General features: G+C 38.5%; 1 protein-coding gene across 1 annotated transcript in view; it reads left to right on the forward strand.

The window, feature by feature from the left end:
• The first annotated feature begins 3,356 nt into the window (after nt 1–3,356).
• LOC109912376 (hatching enzyme 1.2-like) overlaps nt 3,357–18,374 on the forward strand; it is a 55,960-nt gene continuing 40,942 nt past the window's right edge. The window contains exons 1-3 of the mRNA XM_048607300.1: nt 3,357–3,484; nt 5,940–5,969; nt 15,721–15,822. Of these exons, the coding sequence (XP_048463257.1) occupies nt 3,357–3,484; nt 5,940–5,969; nt 15,721–15,822 (260 nt within the window). The remainder of the gene's footprint in view (nt 3,485–5,939; nt 5,970–15,720; nt 15,823–18,374) is intronic.

Here is an 18,374-nt window from a genome sequence, read left to right on the forward strand (position 1 = left end):
AGCACTGCTGATCAAACTGGTCGGATCCTAAAAGACATAGCTGCTGGACTGGTTCAGAGAGAGATCAGCTTTTGGTGCTGCATTCACTGAACTAAGTGTTGTCTGGTTTGAGTGCACCTTTGTTCATTGGTGGATAAATGTTGTCTTGTATAATATTTGTATTTTCGTTCCTTGAAGCTCAAGATCCAGGAATGCTTTAAATTTAGTTTGAATTTTGGGAATCTTATGGTGATTTGAAAATGTAATGTATGCCTGTAGCAGTGTGGAACATGTATGATTAATGTAATGTCCTTTTAAGGAACTATCAGTGGTTGTGTAAAGCAAAAATCCGCAATGAAATGTTGATTTAAATACTGGGTCATAAAGCTTGGTAAAAATGTATCTCTTGGCATTGGAAGTTATCACATTTGGAATTTCATTTGGCCAGAGTAAACTTCCAAATACCGTTTTAACACGAGCAAATCTTTAATTCTGTATCAGATTTGCTCGTGGTAAATGTATTTTGAGGTGAAAGTATCCAAGTAATAGGAAAATTGGAGATTTTAAAAGGAGAGTACAATCTAACAAAGGAGGTAGACTTTTCCTGTATCAATTATAACACAGCTATTTCTGTACAGGAGGAGAAGAGACTGTCGACATAGATATGTCCAGGATGTTTCACCCCCACCCCTTAAACTACAATTAATTCATTCATTCTTCTTGATGTGGAATGGATGGATACTTTTGTTTTTCAGATAAGAGTACAAACTTCTGAATATGTCTGCAAACTTTCAACGTCGCAACACAGTGATGGATGAGGCATTCTCAAACCATCAAGCCATTTGTTAACAACACATCTGAGCATTGAAGAACTACTGTGAAAACATTCAGGAATTTCAATGCATAAAAATTGTTAATGACTTTGGAGTAGTAAACAGAATTTTGAATTTGGACAAATTTGTGTGGAGATATACCAAATATTTAGAATGAGTTATAAAGTAAGTTTAAAATATGTGGGTAATCTTAGAGAAAGAACAAAGTATGTTTTGCCTGAATTGAACAGAAATGTTTGACTTCTGTTTTAAAATATTATAAGATGATTTACGATGGACTATTGATCTCTGCAGATCTCTGGAATTAGATAAGTGGTAATAGTTAAACGGCAAAATTGGATGAGATGATGTAATTTGCAATGGAGAGTAGTGGCAGAAGAAAAAGAAATTAGAATGTTGGGTTGAAACAGAGGTTGAAGTTAGTATGCATTTTAGTGAAGAGACAAGTATGGCTGAGAGTACTAACTGATGGTTTTCTCTTGGTGATGTTTGTGTCCTTGTCTCTCCTTGGTGAACTCGGTGATTGCGCCACTACCCAAGAGAGATAAGTAAAATCTCATAGATCTTTTGATAAAATCGTATGAGAATTAAGAATGCGTGACATGGTCTTGGGATACCAATGTAAGTGTGCAAAAGTGAGCATTACCTTGAAAGTAACAAACATGAGTGAATTCTTCATAAAAAATTGCACTGAAGAATGGACCTCAGACATGTACGCCTACTTGACAAATGGATTCATATGGCTTAGAAGAGCAGTACAGTATAGTTTAAACAATAAGATACTGACCCATAATCCACAGAGAAACTGACTTTAAAACAGTGATAGTGAGCTGAAGTGAAAGGGCCCAAAAATGATGACATACAGACACCTTGTAAAAGAAATCTGGGGAATTTTGAGTCTGTGCATGATGTTAATGAGCAACCAGGAACTGAATTTGAAGCCTGGTAAGAATTGTTACAATAGCCCAAGATGGGGAAGTTGATTGTATTACTTTCTATTGTTGTGATTCTTATTCTGTATTTCTTGTTTATGTTACTCAGATGTTGTATTCAGCAAATGCTGAAGCCTAAAGTTTGGTATTTAACGGGCCTTCAACACTCTAGGTGACCTACATATTATTGTTAGCTTGCTTTGTTTGTGTAATTCTGTTTGGGGAAGAATTGAAAGTGGGGAGTTGTGGAGTATATTGAAAATTGTGTGATTAAGCTACAGCATAACAAGGATTAAATTACAAATGCTAAGGCAAAAAGGGAGCTTGCAGGTGCAGTTGAAAATGGTTTGAAGCAGACATAAACATACGTCAAAAATAAACTTTGGTCTAGACCTGGTGGTTAAAGTATGGGAACCTCTTACGAGTGTATGTGATAAACAGATTGTGGCCTAGACCTTTGTGGTTAGGGTATGGAGAACAGTTTGTGGTTTCGGGGAGGATCAAGTTTAAAAAAAAGTGTATAGAGGCACGAAAAAAGCTGTTGCTGTACAGGTCTTAATTTGTAACCATCTGATCGACATTTAATAAGAAATAAAGCTGGATATTTAAAAAAGATTGCGGATTCGATTCTATTGTTTAAGAAGTCTAACACATGGGCAGCTGAATATTAGAGTTAATTGAGGCTTTTAACAAGATGTAGTCGTCTATTTACTTACATATGGTGGACAAGTTGTAAATTATGGCAACCCCTCCACCTACTATTGAGGGGACCTTGGGACTGAGTGGGAAAGTTGTTGGCTCATCACCCAATCTGTATTACATGGCATCCACCACAAATACATCTGGCAGTATTACCTAGTCCACTGTCTCAGCTGTTGCTGGCCATAGCTTTGAATTCAGCAAGGAACTGCAGTCCCAGGATAATTATTTCTGATGGTTTAAATGAGAAGGAACAATTGTGAAAAAGACTCTTATCAGTTGTTACTACCAACCCATTCCCAAACCAATTATGAAGAAAATGAAAAGTTAAGGATCTTTGGACCAAAGTTTTTTGGGATGACTTGTATGTCCCATGTTTGAAAGACTAAGAACAAACATTGGGTTTGACCTTTACATGAAATTGACTATTATTCAGGTATGTATGATATTGGTCAAGGTAAAGTCGCCATAGACTGACCTGATCACATGGCTGTTCTCTCAGAGAGAGATGACTGTTGGTGGTTTAACCTGAGAGTCATTACACCTCAGGCAAGGGAAGAAGTTGAGAGGAGAATCCTTCATGGATTCTAACTCTACTATTTGCTCTGGCAGGATTTGAACATGGGTCTGCAGAACGTGAGCTGGGTCTCTGGGTTAACAGTCCAGTGGTAATGATACTACATTGTAGCCTCCCAAAGTTGAGTACATTTAGGCTAGATTTCAGAATACAAAGTAGTGATCGTGAGATCTGACCACAAGCTGGGCGTGAATAAAAGCTTGATAATACAGGCTGTATGGTATTTAGGAAAGATAGAAAAATATTGCTTTGAGACAATGTTGGAACAGTTTGCATAAATTTTACCACAATGGATGAGCAGGAAATGGAATTTTTAAAAAATATAAATAGCAAAGGATGAAAAATGGTGAAAGTCAAACATTTCCTAAAAACAATGATCGAGTAACAGTAATTGAAGCCATGCTGTTGATATCACTCTGCATTGCACACCAGCTGTCCAAGCTAACCGGCTCCCTGATATATAGGTATGGTATGCCAATTCAGCCTTATTGAAGCTCTCTAAGCACAACTGTTGTATTTTTTTTAAAGTCAGTTGCTTTAACAAAACATAGCCAAATAGGCATCCTTGTTGACACAATAGCTTTTTAAAAAACTTAACATTTTCCTTTTCTGTTTCGGGTAAACACTTTTGCAGGGAAGCAGTATGTAGGTGGAGATATCAATGTTGACATTACCAGAGGTGCTAAATTATGCCAAGGAAATGGCAACCTTTGTTTATGGACAATCTCAAAAGATGGCAATGTTTATATACCTTATGTTTTCAAAGCAAACTTTGGTAAGTAATGTGAATTATTCTTTTAAAATAATTTTCCCAAGTTTGTTGTGTAATTGTTATTAATCTATTTGTTTTAAAATATTATAACCTTGTTGATGGAGACATTTTATTCTATGTGTGAATATGGAGGACAATGTTAAAGTTTAAATATATGTTCTAATGTAAGTACTACAGATGCTAGAAATCTGAAATTAAAACAAAGTTCTGGAAATCAGCAGACCAGACAGCATTTGTAGTGTGGAATGTTCTGATGAAAGGTCATTGATCTAAAACATTTAATTTCTTTCCCTCCAAAGATGCTTTCTAACATACTGAATATATCTATCATTTTTCTGTTTTTGATTTGCATGTCTAGTATTAAGCTGTCTTAGTTCATGGGATTTGAATCATTGTCACTAAATCTGAAGGTTTCAGTTTTAAGCTTTATTCTGGTAGCTTTTTAAAATTCATTCATGAGATGTGTTTGTCACTGGCCAGGCCAGCATTTATTGCCCATCCGTAATTGCCCAAAGAGATTTTAAAATTTAGCTGTGACTGTGCATGTGCTGTATGGAAACTTGATCCAAATTGGGGTGGCGGGGTGGCACGGTGGCTCAGTGGTTAGCACTGCTGCCTCACAGCGCCAGGAACTTGGTTTCAATTCCACTGTCAGGTGACTGTCTGTCTGTGTGGAGTTTGTGCATTCTCCCCATGTCTGCGTGGGTTTCCTCCGGGTGCTCCAGTTTCCTCCCACAGTCCAAAGATGTGCAGGCTTGGTGGATTGGCCAAGCTAAATTGCCCATAGTGTTCAGGGATGTGTAGATTAGGTGAGTTATAGGGGGATGGGTCTGGGTGAGATGCTCTGAGTGGCGTGTAGACTTGTTGGGCCGAAGGGCCTGTTTCCACACTGTATGGATTCTATGATGATTCTATGATTCTATGAAATATGCTATTTAAGTGTCCTACATCTCCACAGCAAGATAGCTAGAGGTCATGCTATATGCTGCCGCACAATAGGTGATATATGCATTCATGCATGCTGTGTTAGAGGTGCATTCATTGCACAAACCCTTCAACCACAAGATGTTCTGCTCAATGGGGGGGTGAATGAGGTTTTGATATGAAGACCAAAATGGTTTTGAACCAACAAGGCAGCAGCTATATTGGAATTAATATACAGATAATAAGGAACTGTCTTGCAAACTTTGACCATAATGTGATGTTTTGGCATTATGTCTACCACAGTCTCATTTCCCTGCTAAGTACTTGTGTGGTGTCTGAAGTCAAAACAGTGGCATACCTTCCACCATTACAAAGAAGTATTGCTGTTCCATCAGGACACTTCTAACTGTCTCATTCCATCAGCACTGTATGTGTCTATACATCCTGTTGTAATATTTTACGTCAGTCTTTGTAGTGGAAGATCTTACGAACATCCCATTAATATTAAAGAATTGGGGGGAGGAATTACGTATCATCACCATGACTAGAGAAGTAGTATTAGATAAACGAATGGAGCTAAAGGGAGATAAGTCCCCCAGTCCTGTTGGCTTGCATGGTAGGATCCTAATAAAAGGTAGCAACAGAGGTAGTGGAAGCATTACTTGTAATTTTCCAAAAAATCTTTGCATTCTGGAGAAGCACCAGATGATTTGAAAACTGCCATGTGACACCTTACTCAAAAAGGGAGGGAAGTAAAAAGTGGGTAACTATAAGCCAATTAGCCTAATATCTATTGTTGGAAAAATATTGGAATCAATTATTAAAGAAGTAATCACATATTTGGAAAACCGTAATCTAATCAAGCAAAGGTCAGTATGGCTTCTTGAAAGGGAAATTGTGTCTGACTAATTTATCATATTTTTTAAGGAAGTCGCCTTAAATAAATGGAGGGGAACAAGTAAATCTGTTGCATTGGACTTCCAGAAGGCATCTGACATGGTACCTCACAAACAGTTAAATCATAAGAGCCCATGTTGTTGGAGATAGTGTGTTGCCGAAGATCGAGATTTTGCCAATGTGCAAGAAACAATGAGTAGAGTTCAGGGGTTCCTTTCCAGGTTTGGGTGATGTGTAACCCGTGGGGTTCTAATGGGATTAGTGCTGCGACTGCAAATATGTATAACATATATTAATAACGTGAAGGAAGAAAGCTAAATTTGCAGACAACACAATAAAAGCTCAAAAGTGAAGTTGTGAGAGGGATACACAGTTTACAGAGAAATATTGATAGATGTAGTAAGTGGGCAAATGTTGGCAAATGCGGTGTAAAGTGGGGAAATGTTTGATTTATTTACTGTCACGTACTGAAATGTAGTGGAAGGCTTTGTTTATGAGCGGTACAGGCAGATCATGATAAGCAAAGGATGTACAGATCAAAAAGACTTAGACGCATTTAGGTTACATCGTACACGGTGTGCACTAGGTGAGATCAACATTAGCAACTTCAGCGTTATTTGAGGCTAGAGAGTCCATTCATCAGTCTGATAATGGCCGGGAAGAAGCTGTTCCTGAATCTGTTTGTGCATGTGTTCAGGCTTCATTTAGCTCTATTTATTCAATTCCTGTTCTGCTCCTTGACATGCAAGTAATCTTCTGTAGCTTCACCAAGCTGATATCTTATTTTTAATTATGCCTGGGGCTATTTCTGAATTTTCGTCCTGCGCACTTCATTGAAACAGGATTGACCCCCAACACTTGATGGCAATAATGGAATTGGGCTCATGCCACTGCTAATGATCCTCAGCATCTCTGGGATGTCCAAGTCAGAACTTCTAGATCTGCCCCATTTAGCATGTTGGTAGTGCCACGCAACATGATAGAAACTATCCTCAGTGTGAGGCGGGACTTTATCTCAACAAAGACTATGTAGTGGTCAGTCCTACCAAGTACATTTTCACTCTTACTGACATCCTCACCACCTCCTACAGACTTTTACTCTTATAAAATAGACTGTTTTGAGTTTCTCCCTTTATATCCTTGATTTGCTACCACAAGTGGGGTGCTTTTACTCTCATCTGCCAGAAAGCCAGATACAAAATATTTGTTCAAATGCTTTATTTCCTTATTTCCAATTACTAACCCTGTCTACTCTTGTAAGGGACAAATGTTTACTTGAGCTCCTTTCTTCCTAGGATCAGGGAACCATAGAATATTTCCAGCACAGAAGGGAGTCCTTTGATCCATTATGTCTGTTATGGGCTGATTTTCTGCAATTCCTCTATTCTCACTGCCCCAACTTTCCCCAGTAGTCATTTGGTTTGTTTCTCCGTTACCTCTATTTTTAAATTAAAGAAGCTGTTACTTGGGTGTCTTTACGTTTACTTGCTAGTTTAGTCTTATGTTCTATTTTGTCCAACTTTTTAGTCATCCTTTTTCACTTTTATAAAATTTTTCAATCTTCTCAGCTGACCACTAATTTTGACTACACTATCTTTTCTTTCAATATATTCAGTCACCTTGAATAAAAAAATTCAGAATTATCAGAGTGTCAGCCAATAAATTGGAGGTGGAATGGCTTATTCAACATGAAAATTAGGAAACAATCTATTTACTGAGCAAACAGCATAGCAGACAAAATTTCTGCATAAATGTAAAGGAATTGCCCAATCCTCTCCATTTTGATTGATAATAATGATGTCACCATATGTCTCCCAAAATGACTTCCCTGAACTAATTTTCTGAACTGAACAAGTCAGGTGATCTGCAATTTTTAAAAAATTACTCTAGAATGAAATGTAGTGTAGCATTAACACCTATAGATGGAATGTCTCAAAGTAATTGTGCTATTAAAAATGACCAGCTATGTGAATTTTTTGTCATTTGATTCTTGTATTGGATATGGGCATCACGGGTAAGGATAGCATTTGCTGCCCATTTCCAGTAGCCCCTGATTGGCTCGCTAGGCTATTTCAGAGGGCACATTGCTGTGAAATTATAGAATCATAGAATCTTTACAGTATGGAAGCAGGCCATTAAGCCCATACCAACCCTCCAAAGAGATCCCACCCAGATACAACCCCTTACCCTATTCCTGCATTTCACATAGCAAATCCATCCAATCTACACATTCCTGGACACCTATGGGCAATTTACCATAGCCAATCCATCTGTCAGTCTGGTTTCACATTTAGGCCAGACCAGATAATTGCAGTTTCCTTCCCTAAAGGACATTAATGAACAAGATGGATTTTTATGATAATCAACAATGGCCACTAGGGTTCAATTCCACATTTTATTGAATTCAGATTTCACCATCTGCCATACTCATCCCTGTTCCCAGAATATTAGCCTGGGGCTCTGAATTACTATTCCAGTAACATTTATTATGGACCAGACCAAAACCCCTCAAATTATTCAGAAGTTAATCTTCACCCTAACTTTTTCTGACTTTAAAGGTAAATGTAAGGGGTTGCATTCCAGATGCAATTCGATTGGCCAAACTATCAGATTTAAAGCAAAACACACTTTATTCATCCACTATAGTTAAAGTACAATAAAAGAAAGAAGGAATTAGAATAACTTAAGTCTACTGGAAAACTTAATAGAATGATGGATACAGCAGCTATTACGAATTAACTGTTCCAATTTAGTAACATCCCATAAACACACCCTTGGCAAAAAGGCAAATTCAGAAAACAGATTGTCTCACGTGCGACTCTCGTAGCAGACAGAGAACCCCCAGCTTTTGACTGTAACCAAGAGAGAGATAAAAAATAGCTTCCACCTCTTCAAGACCCCAACAGCAACTGCTGAAAGCTAAATTAAAGATCCTGGTTCTGTGGGAGTTTGATCACACCCATTCGGACTGCTTATATTGTTCCAACTATTAAAACAAAAAGACCTCCCAAGCTGTTGATTTTACTAGCTTTCCAACTAGACAGCTTGGTACCTCTGTCTTAAAACCTCTCTTTAAGAAAGAAATATGAAAGAAAAACATCTTAATGCCACAGCATCATCATACCTTCCCTCCTTACAAAAAAAAGTAGACCATCAATATACAAAGATGGCTTCATTTTAAAAAATTCATTAGTCTTACACTATTAGTACACTATAAGGCATATATATTACATTAACTCTGAGCATGCAAACATTCACCACTACAGTCTATTCATTTTTCATATGTATGTGTTCATTTTTTTTCCGCCACCGAACACCTTTGCCTTTCTTCATCAAAGCCAGTATAACACATTGGCAATTATGTCATGTGTGTAATTTTCAAATTGAATGGCTGCAATAATAAGATCCATCTAAACAGTCTGGAGTTTTTAATCCTTTAATTTCTCCAAAAACTTTAAACAGTTACGATGAGTATATACAATTGTCTCATACACATTACTGGCAGTATACATGTTGAAATTTTGTAACACCAACACTAAGCTCAAGGTTTCCTTGTCAATCATGGAATATTTCCATTGATGATTATTCGATTTTGGAGAAATACCCAATAGGTCTTTCTATCTTCTCATCGTCTTCTTGCAAGAGTACAGCACCGACACCCACATCACTCGCATCGATAGCCACCTTGAATGGCTTTGCATAATTAGGTGTGTATAATACTGGGGCAGTGGTTAACACAGCTTTCAGGCTGTCAAATGCCTTCTGACAGTCTGCTGTCCACTGAAATTTTCTGCACTTCTTCAATAAGTCAGTCAGTGAGCAACCACGCTGTCAAAATTCGGTACAAACTTCTGATAAAAAAACCACTCAATCCTAGGAAGCATAGTACTGCCCTCTTCAATGGTGTGGGAAACTCTCCAATAACCTTTGGACATGAACAGATGGTCCCACAAGATGTGAAAATAATGACATGGCCCAAGAATGTGACCTGGGCTTTTGCGAGCTCACTCTTAATTAATTTGGATTTATTTATTTGTCACATGTACTAAGTATAGGAATACATAAGTACAGTGAAAAGTGTATAAAGTTGCCATTCACTGGCACCCACTTGGTTACAAAAACCAAAACTAAAAGATTTAACAGAGCCAAAAGGTGAACAAGAAAAAGAACAGTCCAGATCTCAGAGTCCCAAGTGCCAACTCCACAAAAGTGCAGGCGCTGCTCAAATTGCTAGGACACCCAGGAGGCTGTCGCAATGCAAAAGGCCCAATCTCTCTGCCAACTGCAGCCGCCTCTCTGGTCTGCTCTTGTTGCCCCTGCTGCACCAGCCTGATGTCGCCACTGAACCAGCCCACTCTTGATCTGTTGTTATCATTCTGTTCAATCCGCTGTCACTGCAGTACACAGCATGCCCATTCAGCTCCCGCCACATGGTTCCCGATCATGACCCAACTCTTTCCCAACTCCTTAGGTAGGTGGTTAAAAAGGCAGGGGTGGGGGGTACAGAATTACTGCAGAGAGGAGAGAGAAGAAGAAGAGAAAAAGAAAAGAAAAGGAAAGGAAACTGGTGAGCAGAGTGGAGCTCTGAATGGAGCAACTCACCCTGTGCAATCTTATTTAGTCAGGTTTATCACCAAACGTATCTCCCAAAGTTGACCAGACAATTTTGCTAGATGCTGAAAATGTTCCTTCCACGTGTGACTAAAAATCACCTGGTCATTGAAGTATACCACACAATTGGGTGTTCCAAAAATGACTTTATTGGTTAGTTTTTGAAATGTGGCTGGCACATTTTTTATACCAAATGCCATGACTTTAAACTGGTACAATCTGTTAAGTGTCACGAAAGCCGAAATTGTCAGGACAAAGGTATTGCCAGTATCGTCTGAGTAAGTCCAACTTAGAAATATATGTTGCTTGTCCCATGTCCTCAATGCAGTCTTTCAAATGTGGAATAGGATTTGAATCAGATTTTTTAATTATATTGACTTTGTGATAGTCCACACAGTTGTTGGATACTGTCTGGTTTTGGCACCATTACTATGGGTGAGCTCCAGTCACTGCAGCTAACTTCGATTTATGTTGTCTTTGAGCGTGCATTCAATCTCCTTTTGAACCCATGTCAACTTTAGGGGGTTAAGACTATAAGGATGTTGCTTATTTGAAACAGCAGTTCCTATATCTACATCATGCATAATCAGATTTTTACTTCCTAGCATATTCCCACATATCTCCCCATGTGATTGTAATAACTCTTTTCAGGTCATTTTGATTTTCCTCTGGAAGGTAACTCAGTAATTTATCCTAATTTTTGAGAACTTCCTCATTGTCCAGTTTGCCAACTTACCCAAGCAATTTACTTTTTCCTTAAAATTTGACATAGTCCAAATCCGTGCTCTCTGAACTCTGATTCACCAATTTCTCTTTAATTAATTTCAGTGATCCTCTCACCTAATGCCCAAAAACTAATTCAAATGGACTGAATTTGGTAGATTAATTTGGTGCATCCCTAATTGAAAAAGGTACAAATGGAATTGCTTTAACCCAATCCTCTGGATAGTCTTGGAAATAGCAAGAGCCCTCAACATGATCTTTAAAGTTAGATGCCACTGTACTAATGCTCTCTGCGATTCTGGATAATTTGCAGTGGATTTGAATTGTTTTATTCCTAAAACATCCATAATTTCCTTGAATAAATTTGATATAAAATTTGACCCTTGATCGGATTGTATCTCTTGGGGTAGTCCGTATCTAGTAAAACAAAATTGAGTAATCCTTCGGTAATCCTTTTAGCCATGATATGGAATGGCCTTTGGAAATCCCGTGGACACACCCATTTTAGTCAACAAATGCTGATTCACACATTTTGTTTTAGATAAGGGTCCTATGCAATTAATTAAGACCATTGCAAAAGATTCCTCAGATGCAGAAATGGCTATTAAGGGTGCTGGTTTTATTGATGCCTGAGTTTTTCCAATTACCTGACATATATGACATCTCTAGCAAAATTCAGCCACATCCTTTTGCAGTCCAGGCCAATAAAAATGTTTTTGTATTTTGGCTTGTGTCTTCCTTACTCCTAAATGACCTCCTGCTGGTAATTCATGTGCTACCAGCAACTCCTCCTTTCTATAACCCATCAGTAATACAACTCATAGAGTCATACAGCATGGAAACAGATCTTTTGGTCTGATCAGTCCATGCCGAACAAAATCACAAACAAAACTAGTCCCACTTGCCTGCTTGTGACCCATATCCCTCCAAACCTTTCTCCTTCATGTACTTATTGAAGTGTCTTTTAAACGTTGTAACTGTGCCTGTATCCACCACTTCCTCAGGAAGTTCATTCCACACTCAAACCACCCTCTGTTTAAAAATAAAAATGCCCCTCATGTCTTTTTTAAATCTCTCTCCTCTCACCTTTAAAAATGTGCCCCCTAGTCTTGAAATCTCCCAAGTTAAGAAAAAGACACCTACCATTAATTCTATCTTAACCGCCGTGAATTTATAAACTTCTATGAGGTCACCTCTCAACCTCCTACACTCCAGTGAAAAAAGTCCTAGCCAATCCAGCCTTTCTTTAAAACTCAAATCTTTAATACCCAGCAACTTCTTGATAAATCTCTTCTGTATCCTCTCTAGCTTAATAATATCCTTTCTATAACAATGTGACCAGAGCTGGGCACGATACTCTGGAAGACGTGTCACCAATGTCCTGTATGACCTCAACGTAACCTCCCAACTCCTATACTCAAAGGACTGAGCAATGAAGGCAAGTGTGCTAAACACCTTTTTAACCGTCCTATCTTTATGTGATGCAAACTTCAAAAAATTATGTACCTAAATCCCTAGGTCCCTCTGTTCTACAACACTACCCAAGGCCCTACCATTAATTGTATAAGTCCTACCCTTGTTGATTGTACCAAAAGGCAATGCCTCACTTTTATCCAAATTAAACTCCATCTGTCATTTTTCAGCTCATTGACCCATTTGATCAAGATCCCTTTGGAATCTTAGAAAGCCTTGATCACTGTCTACTATGCCAGGAATTTTGGTTTCATCCATAAACTTACTAACCATGCCTTCTATATTCTCATCCAAATCATTTACATGAATGACAAACAAAACTTGATGAATGTCTGCCCTTTTTTCATCCGCCTGAATATGTGATGGCCTCCATTTCCTCATCAAGACTTTGTTTTTAAGGTAATAACATTCTAAGATACAGTCAGATTCTTCTTTGTATGCTTTTTGATACAACTGCTTCAGTTTTTCATCTTTCTGCTATAATTCAGTTAATTTCTCTGAGCTAAAAATATCTACTTTGTCTTCCACCTGTTTTTATTTTTTTCTTAACCATTTGATCAAACATAATCTCTGACAAATGAACTTCAGCTTCCTTATCTTTATTCTTTGATTTCTTCTCCTGCTTCAGCCTGTGGCTTTGTGTCCTTGTTACCACATGATCAGGAAAAATCCCAACATATAATACCTCAGCTGCCTGATTTTTTTTTTACTGGCTTTTCAACTACAATAGGCATCACTCCCAACTGTCATCTAGCTATATCATTACCAATGATAAATAGTATTCTCAAAACCAAGAATTTCTCTATTACTCCTACAACCACTTTACTTTTCACCAGATTCTCCAACCTCAATTTATATAATGGAGTATGGCTCTTCTCACCATGAATTCCACATGTTACCACTTTTGCTGGCAATTCTCCTGAATTACATATCTCTTCACCTCTCACCATTAAAGATTGACTTGTCCCTATATCTCTTAAAATTTTAATTTCTTTTCCTGCTCCTCCTGGCAATGGCGAGAAACTCTTACCCTCACAAGTAAATTCTTTAAAGAGATCTGGCACTTTCTGCTCAACCAACCCCTGATCAGGTTGTATATTCTGATGCAGCTTTTTAGCTTCCATTGTTCTCACCATTACCACTTCAACAAAACTCACTGGCTAGTCCTGTTTTCCCACATCTGTCTTTCCAGTGCTTTTTCTAAACCACCAACACTGTGACTTCATGTGGCTTACTTTATTACAGTGAAAACATCTAAGCTTTCATACTTTTTTTTCCCCTTCATGGGCTTCCTTTTTACCCTGTGGTAAACTATCTTTACTATCTTCAATGAGATCTCCTTTTCCCTTATCACCTGAGAATTTCTCTTTTCCCACAATTTCTATCCCTCACAGACTAAAATTGATGTCAGAAGCCGAACTTTGATTTATGAACCAACTCATAATCAACAGCCATTTCTGCTGCTAATCTTGCAGATTTAACTCTCTGCTTTTTCACATGAGTTCTCACCACTTCAGGAAGTGAATTTCTGAACTCCTCCAAAATAATCGTCTCTCTAAGAGTGTCATATGTTTGATCTATTTTCAGTACACTTGTCACCCTATCAAAATTACTTTGTTTGATCCTTTCAACATCATTGTACGTTCGACCAGGTTCCCTCCTTAGATTCCTGAAACATTGTCTGGAGGCCTCTGGTATTAGCTCATTTGCACTTAAGATGGCATTTTCACCTCCTTGTACTCCCCAGATACCTCCTCTGATAGTGATGCAAATACCTCACTAGCTCTACCTACCAACTTTATTTGAATCAATAATATCCATGTGGTCACCAGCCATTTCATTTGTTTAGCCACTTTCTGAAATGAAATGAAAAAGGTTTCTACATTCTTCTCGTCGAACTTAGGCAATGTTTGGACATATTTAAGCAGATGCCCCCTAGGCCTTCGGCTATGATGGGTTTGTTCGTCATCACTGACCTCCTCACTAAGCCTAACTTCATCTCCACCCTCTTAAGTTTACTTTCCTCTCTAATTGCCAACTTCTGACGCCCAAACACTCTCTCTTTCTGCTTTTCTTCTCTCTCTGTCTCCCTTTCTTCTGCTAGGGCTATTCTTTCCTTTTCTTTTTCCTGCTCTACAGCTGTTCTTTCTTTTTGCTATTCCTCTACTTTCAATTGTATTCAAACTGTTCATTTCCTTTTCATATTCAAGCTGCTTCATTTTCAATTGAATTTTAGCCATTTCCAAAGATTCGGATGGAATTCTTAGCAATTGTAAATGCTGCACGATTGCCACAACTATTTCTCCTTTTCTCACAGACACAGGCAACTCCAACTTAGGTTTGTTTGCCAATTCAGAAAATTTTGACTTGCTCACTTATTCTAAAACTCCCAAAGTGACTTCTCCCATCCCCCAGCACACCCCATTTAAACCAACAAAATTCCACACCTGAAATAAAAGACCCTAGCACTTCGCACTCATTCCCTTCAGTCTGATAATCCTAAACCCAACCTGGAATTAGAGGTTCTGATCCCAACAAGATTTTGGATTATGTTATGGATCAGACCAAACCCCTTCAAAATATTCAGAAGATAGTCTAGATCCTAATTTTTTCTTATTTTAAAGGTAAATGTAAGGAGTTGCATTCCAGATGCAATTGGATTGGTCAAACTATCGGATTTAAAGCAAAACACACTTTATTTATCCACTGTAGTTAAAATACAACAAAAGAAAGAAGGAATTGGAATAATTTAACTCTATTGGAAAGCTTAACAGAATAATAGATGCAGTAACTATTACTAATTAACTGTTCCCAATATAGAAACATCCCATAAATTCACCCTTGGCAAAAAGTCAAATTCAAAAAACAGATTGCCTGCTTTGGGAGTCACGTGTGAGACAGAGAATCCCCAGCTTTTGGCAGTAACCAAGAAAGAGACAAAAAATAGCTTCCACCCTTTCAAGACCTTAACAGCAACTGCTGAAACCTAAACTAAAGATCCTGGTTCTGTGGGAGTTTGACCACACCCATTCAGGCTGCTTCTATTGTTCCAACTTTTAACAAAAAAAAACAAGGCCTCACAAGCTGTTGACTTTACTGGCTTTCCAACTAGATAGCTTGGTACCTCTGTTTTAAAACCTCTCTTTTAAACAAAATCGTTTTAAGCCACAGCATCATCAGACATTACGATTGTGCTGCCACCATATTTAAAGCTGTTTTGCTATTTATAAATAACATTAGCTTTCTTTTATTTGTTAATGAATACTGTTTTTTTTAATATCTAGATAAACAGCAGCAGAGAGTAATAATTGCTTCTTTAATGCAGTTCAACCTTTTGACATGCATCAGATTTATACACAGAACAAATCAGGATGAGTACCTTGAGTTCACTAATGGAGATGGGTAAGTGAGAAAGACACGTGTTATATGTGCTCTGTCAGGAAAAAAAGTGTGTTGAGTTGTAATTTCATTCATTTTATTAGGTGACAATATTAAGGGGATTTTAAAGTTCACTTGCAGCAAAGCTGCAATCCCTTGATTACCATAAATTAATACAGGTGTTAAACTGTGAAAATCTGTTCAGATTTCTAAAGATAGGAAACAGTGAATCCAAATTTAACGAAAAGCATACAGTGGCCAAATTCAATGAGATTTAATCCACTTGATAGGCCTGGTTCATACTTTCCAGAAATGAGAGGCATGACTGGTGTGTTTTTACTTATAATAATTTACTCCTTCAAAAAATATGGTTTGCAATGTTAGACATGAAATTTCACAATTCACTTATTAAAGATGCATTCAACAGCAATATTCATGATATTGAGATTGCAGGTTTGCAGATATTTTCAGTTCATAGGTAACTTTTATATCTCCAGTTCTCAAGCACTTTATCGCAAAAGATATGAAATAACATGAAAGGGTTAAAACCAAGTCTTTGAATGCCAAAACATTGAGTCTGTACAGGAGACAAGGTAAAGCAAGGCTCACTGTTACTGTTAGCTTCTAATTGTGGCAGTAATGGATATAGTGGCATAGGTGATTACAATTAAACCAGCACATCAGGTCACCCATTCTGAGCACTAAGGTGCTGTGTGGTCTAGATTTGTGGCCAGGCAGTGGGCCTTCAGATACTACTCAGAGAACTTCCTTGAAGTTATCTTTCTCTCATTTTGATGTGAGACCTTAAAAATTGCCCATTTTGGCATGAGGAGAAGGGGTCAGTATTCATATCATACAAGTTTGGTTTCTTAATCAAAGCTCCACCAATTCTGATAAGGATTGGAAATCTGCCAACTCTGACAACACACAGGGGCAGGACTTATACAATTAATGGTAGGGCCTTGGGTTGTGTTGCAGAACAGAGGCACCTATGGGCTCAGGTACATAATTCTTTGAAGTTTGTGTCACATATCAACAGGGTAGTTAAAATGGTGTTTAGCATGCTTGCCTTCATTACTCAGTCCTTTGAGTACAGAAGTTGGGACATCATGTTGAGGTTGTACAGGACATTGGACAGTACTCTTCTGGAGTACTGTGTCCAGTTCTGGTTGCCTTGTTATAGGAAAGGTATTATTAAGCTAGAGAAGGTTCAAATGGGGCTCCATTTCTGAAGAAGGGTCCTGACCCAAAACGTCAACTTTCCTGCTCCTCTGATGCTGCCTGGCCTGCCGTGCTCCTCCAGCTCCACACTGTGTTATCTCTGACTCCAGCATCGATAGTTCTTACGATCTCTGAGGTAATGGTGATTCTGTGTTTGCTTCTAGGGACTGTTTTGCTTTTCTTAATCATTTGTTCAATAAGCCAATGACCAAAGGACAGGTGTCCTCCCCTCTGTTCATCATTTTAGCTGCATGGATCTTTAAGCTGACTCCTGCTGGGTACCAAACATTTAAGTACATATCTAAGAAGGTACACAAGTTATCACAAGACTCCCCAAAAGCTCTATTTTTCCTTGGCTACTAACTTTGTATCACTTCAGCCCTGAATGTGAAGCACACTGTGTTTTTTTTAACAAAGAGGAAAGACAATAACCTTTTACTCGTTTGTTTCATCCAGGACCTGCTATTAGAGTTTGATGAAATTTTGAGAAGTGTCGTTTCCTATAGCAGATTAGTTGTCACTGCAACCAAAATTAGAACATAGAACATAGAACATTACAGCGCAGTACAGGCCCTTCGGCCCTCAATGTTGCGCCGACCTGTGAAACAAATCTGAAGCCCATCTAAACTAAACTATTCCATGATCATCCATATGTTTATCCAATGACCATTTAAATGCCCTTAAAGTTGGCGAGTCTACTACTTTTGCAGGCAGGGCATTCCACGCCCTTACTACTCTCTGAGTAGAGAACCTACCTCTGACATCTATCACCCCTCAATTTAAAGCTATGTCCCCTCGTGCTAGCCACCACCATCCGAGGAAAAAGGCTCCCACTGTCCACCCTATCTAATCCTCTGATCATCTTGTATGTCTCTATCAAGTCACCTCTTAACCTTCTTTTCTCTAACGAAAACAGCCTCAAGTCCCTCAGCCTTTCCTCATAAGACCTTCCCTCCATACCAGGCAACATCCTGGTAAATCTCCTCTCCACCCTTTCCAATGCATCCACATCCTTCCTACAATGCGGTGACCAGAACTGTACGCAATACTCCAAGTGCGGCCGCACCAGAGTTTTGTACAGCTACAACATGACCTCATGGCTCCGAAACTCAATCCCTCTACCAATAAAACCTAACACACCGTACGCCTTCTTAACAACCCTATCAACCTGGGTGGCAACTTTCAGGGAACTATGCACATGGACACCGAGATCTGTCTGCTCATCCACACTACCAAGAATCTTACCATTAGCCCAGTACTCTGTATTCCTGTTACTCCTTCCAAAGTGAATCACCTCACACTTTTCCGCATTAAACTCCATTTGCCACCTCTCAGCCCAGCTCTGCAGCTTATCT

Source organism: Rhincodon typus, chromosome 17 (assembly GCF_021869965.1).
Source record: "Rhincodon typus isolate 14 chromosome 17, sRhiTyp1.1, whole genome shotgun sequence".
Classification (NCBI taxonomy): Eukaryota; Metazoa; Chordata; class Chondrichthyes; order Orectolobiformes; family Rhincodontidae; genus Rhincodon; species Rhincodon typus.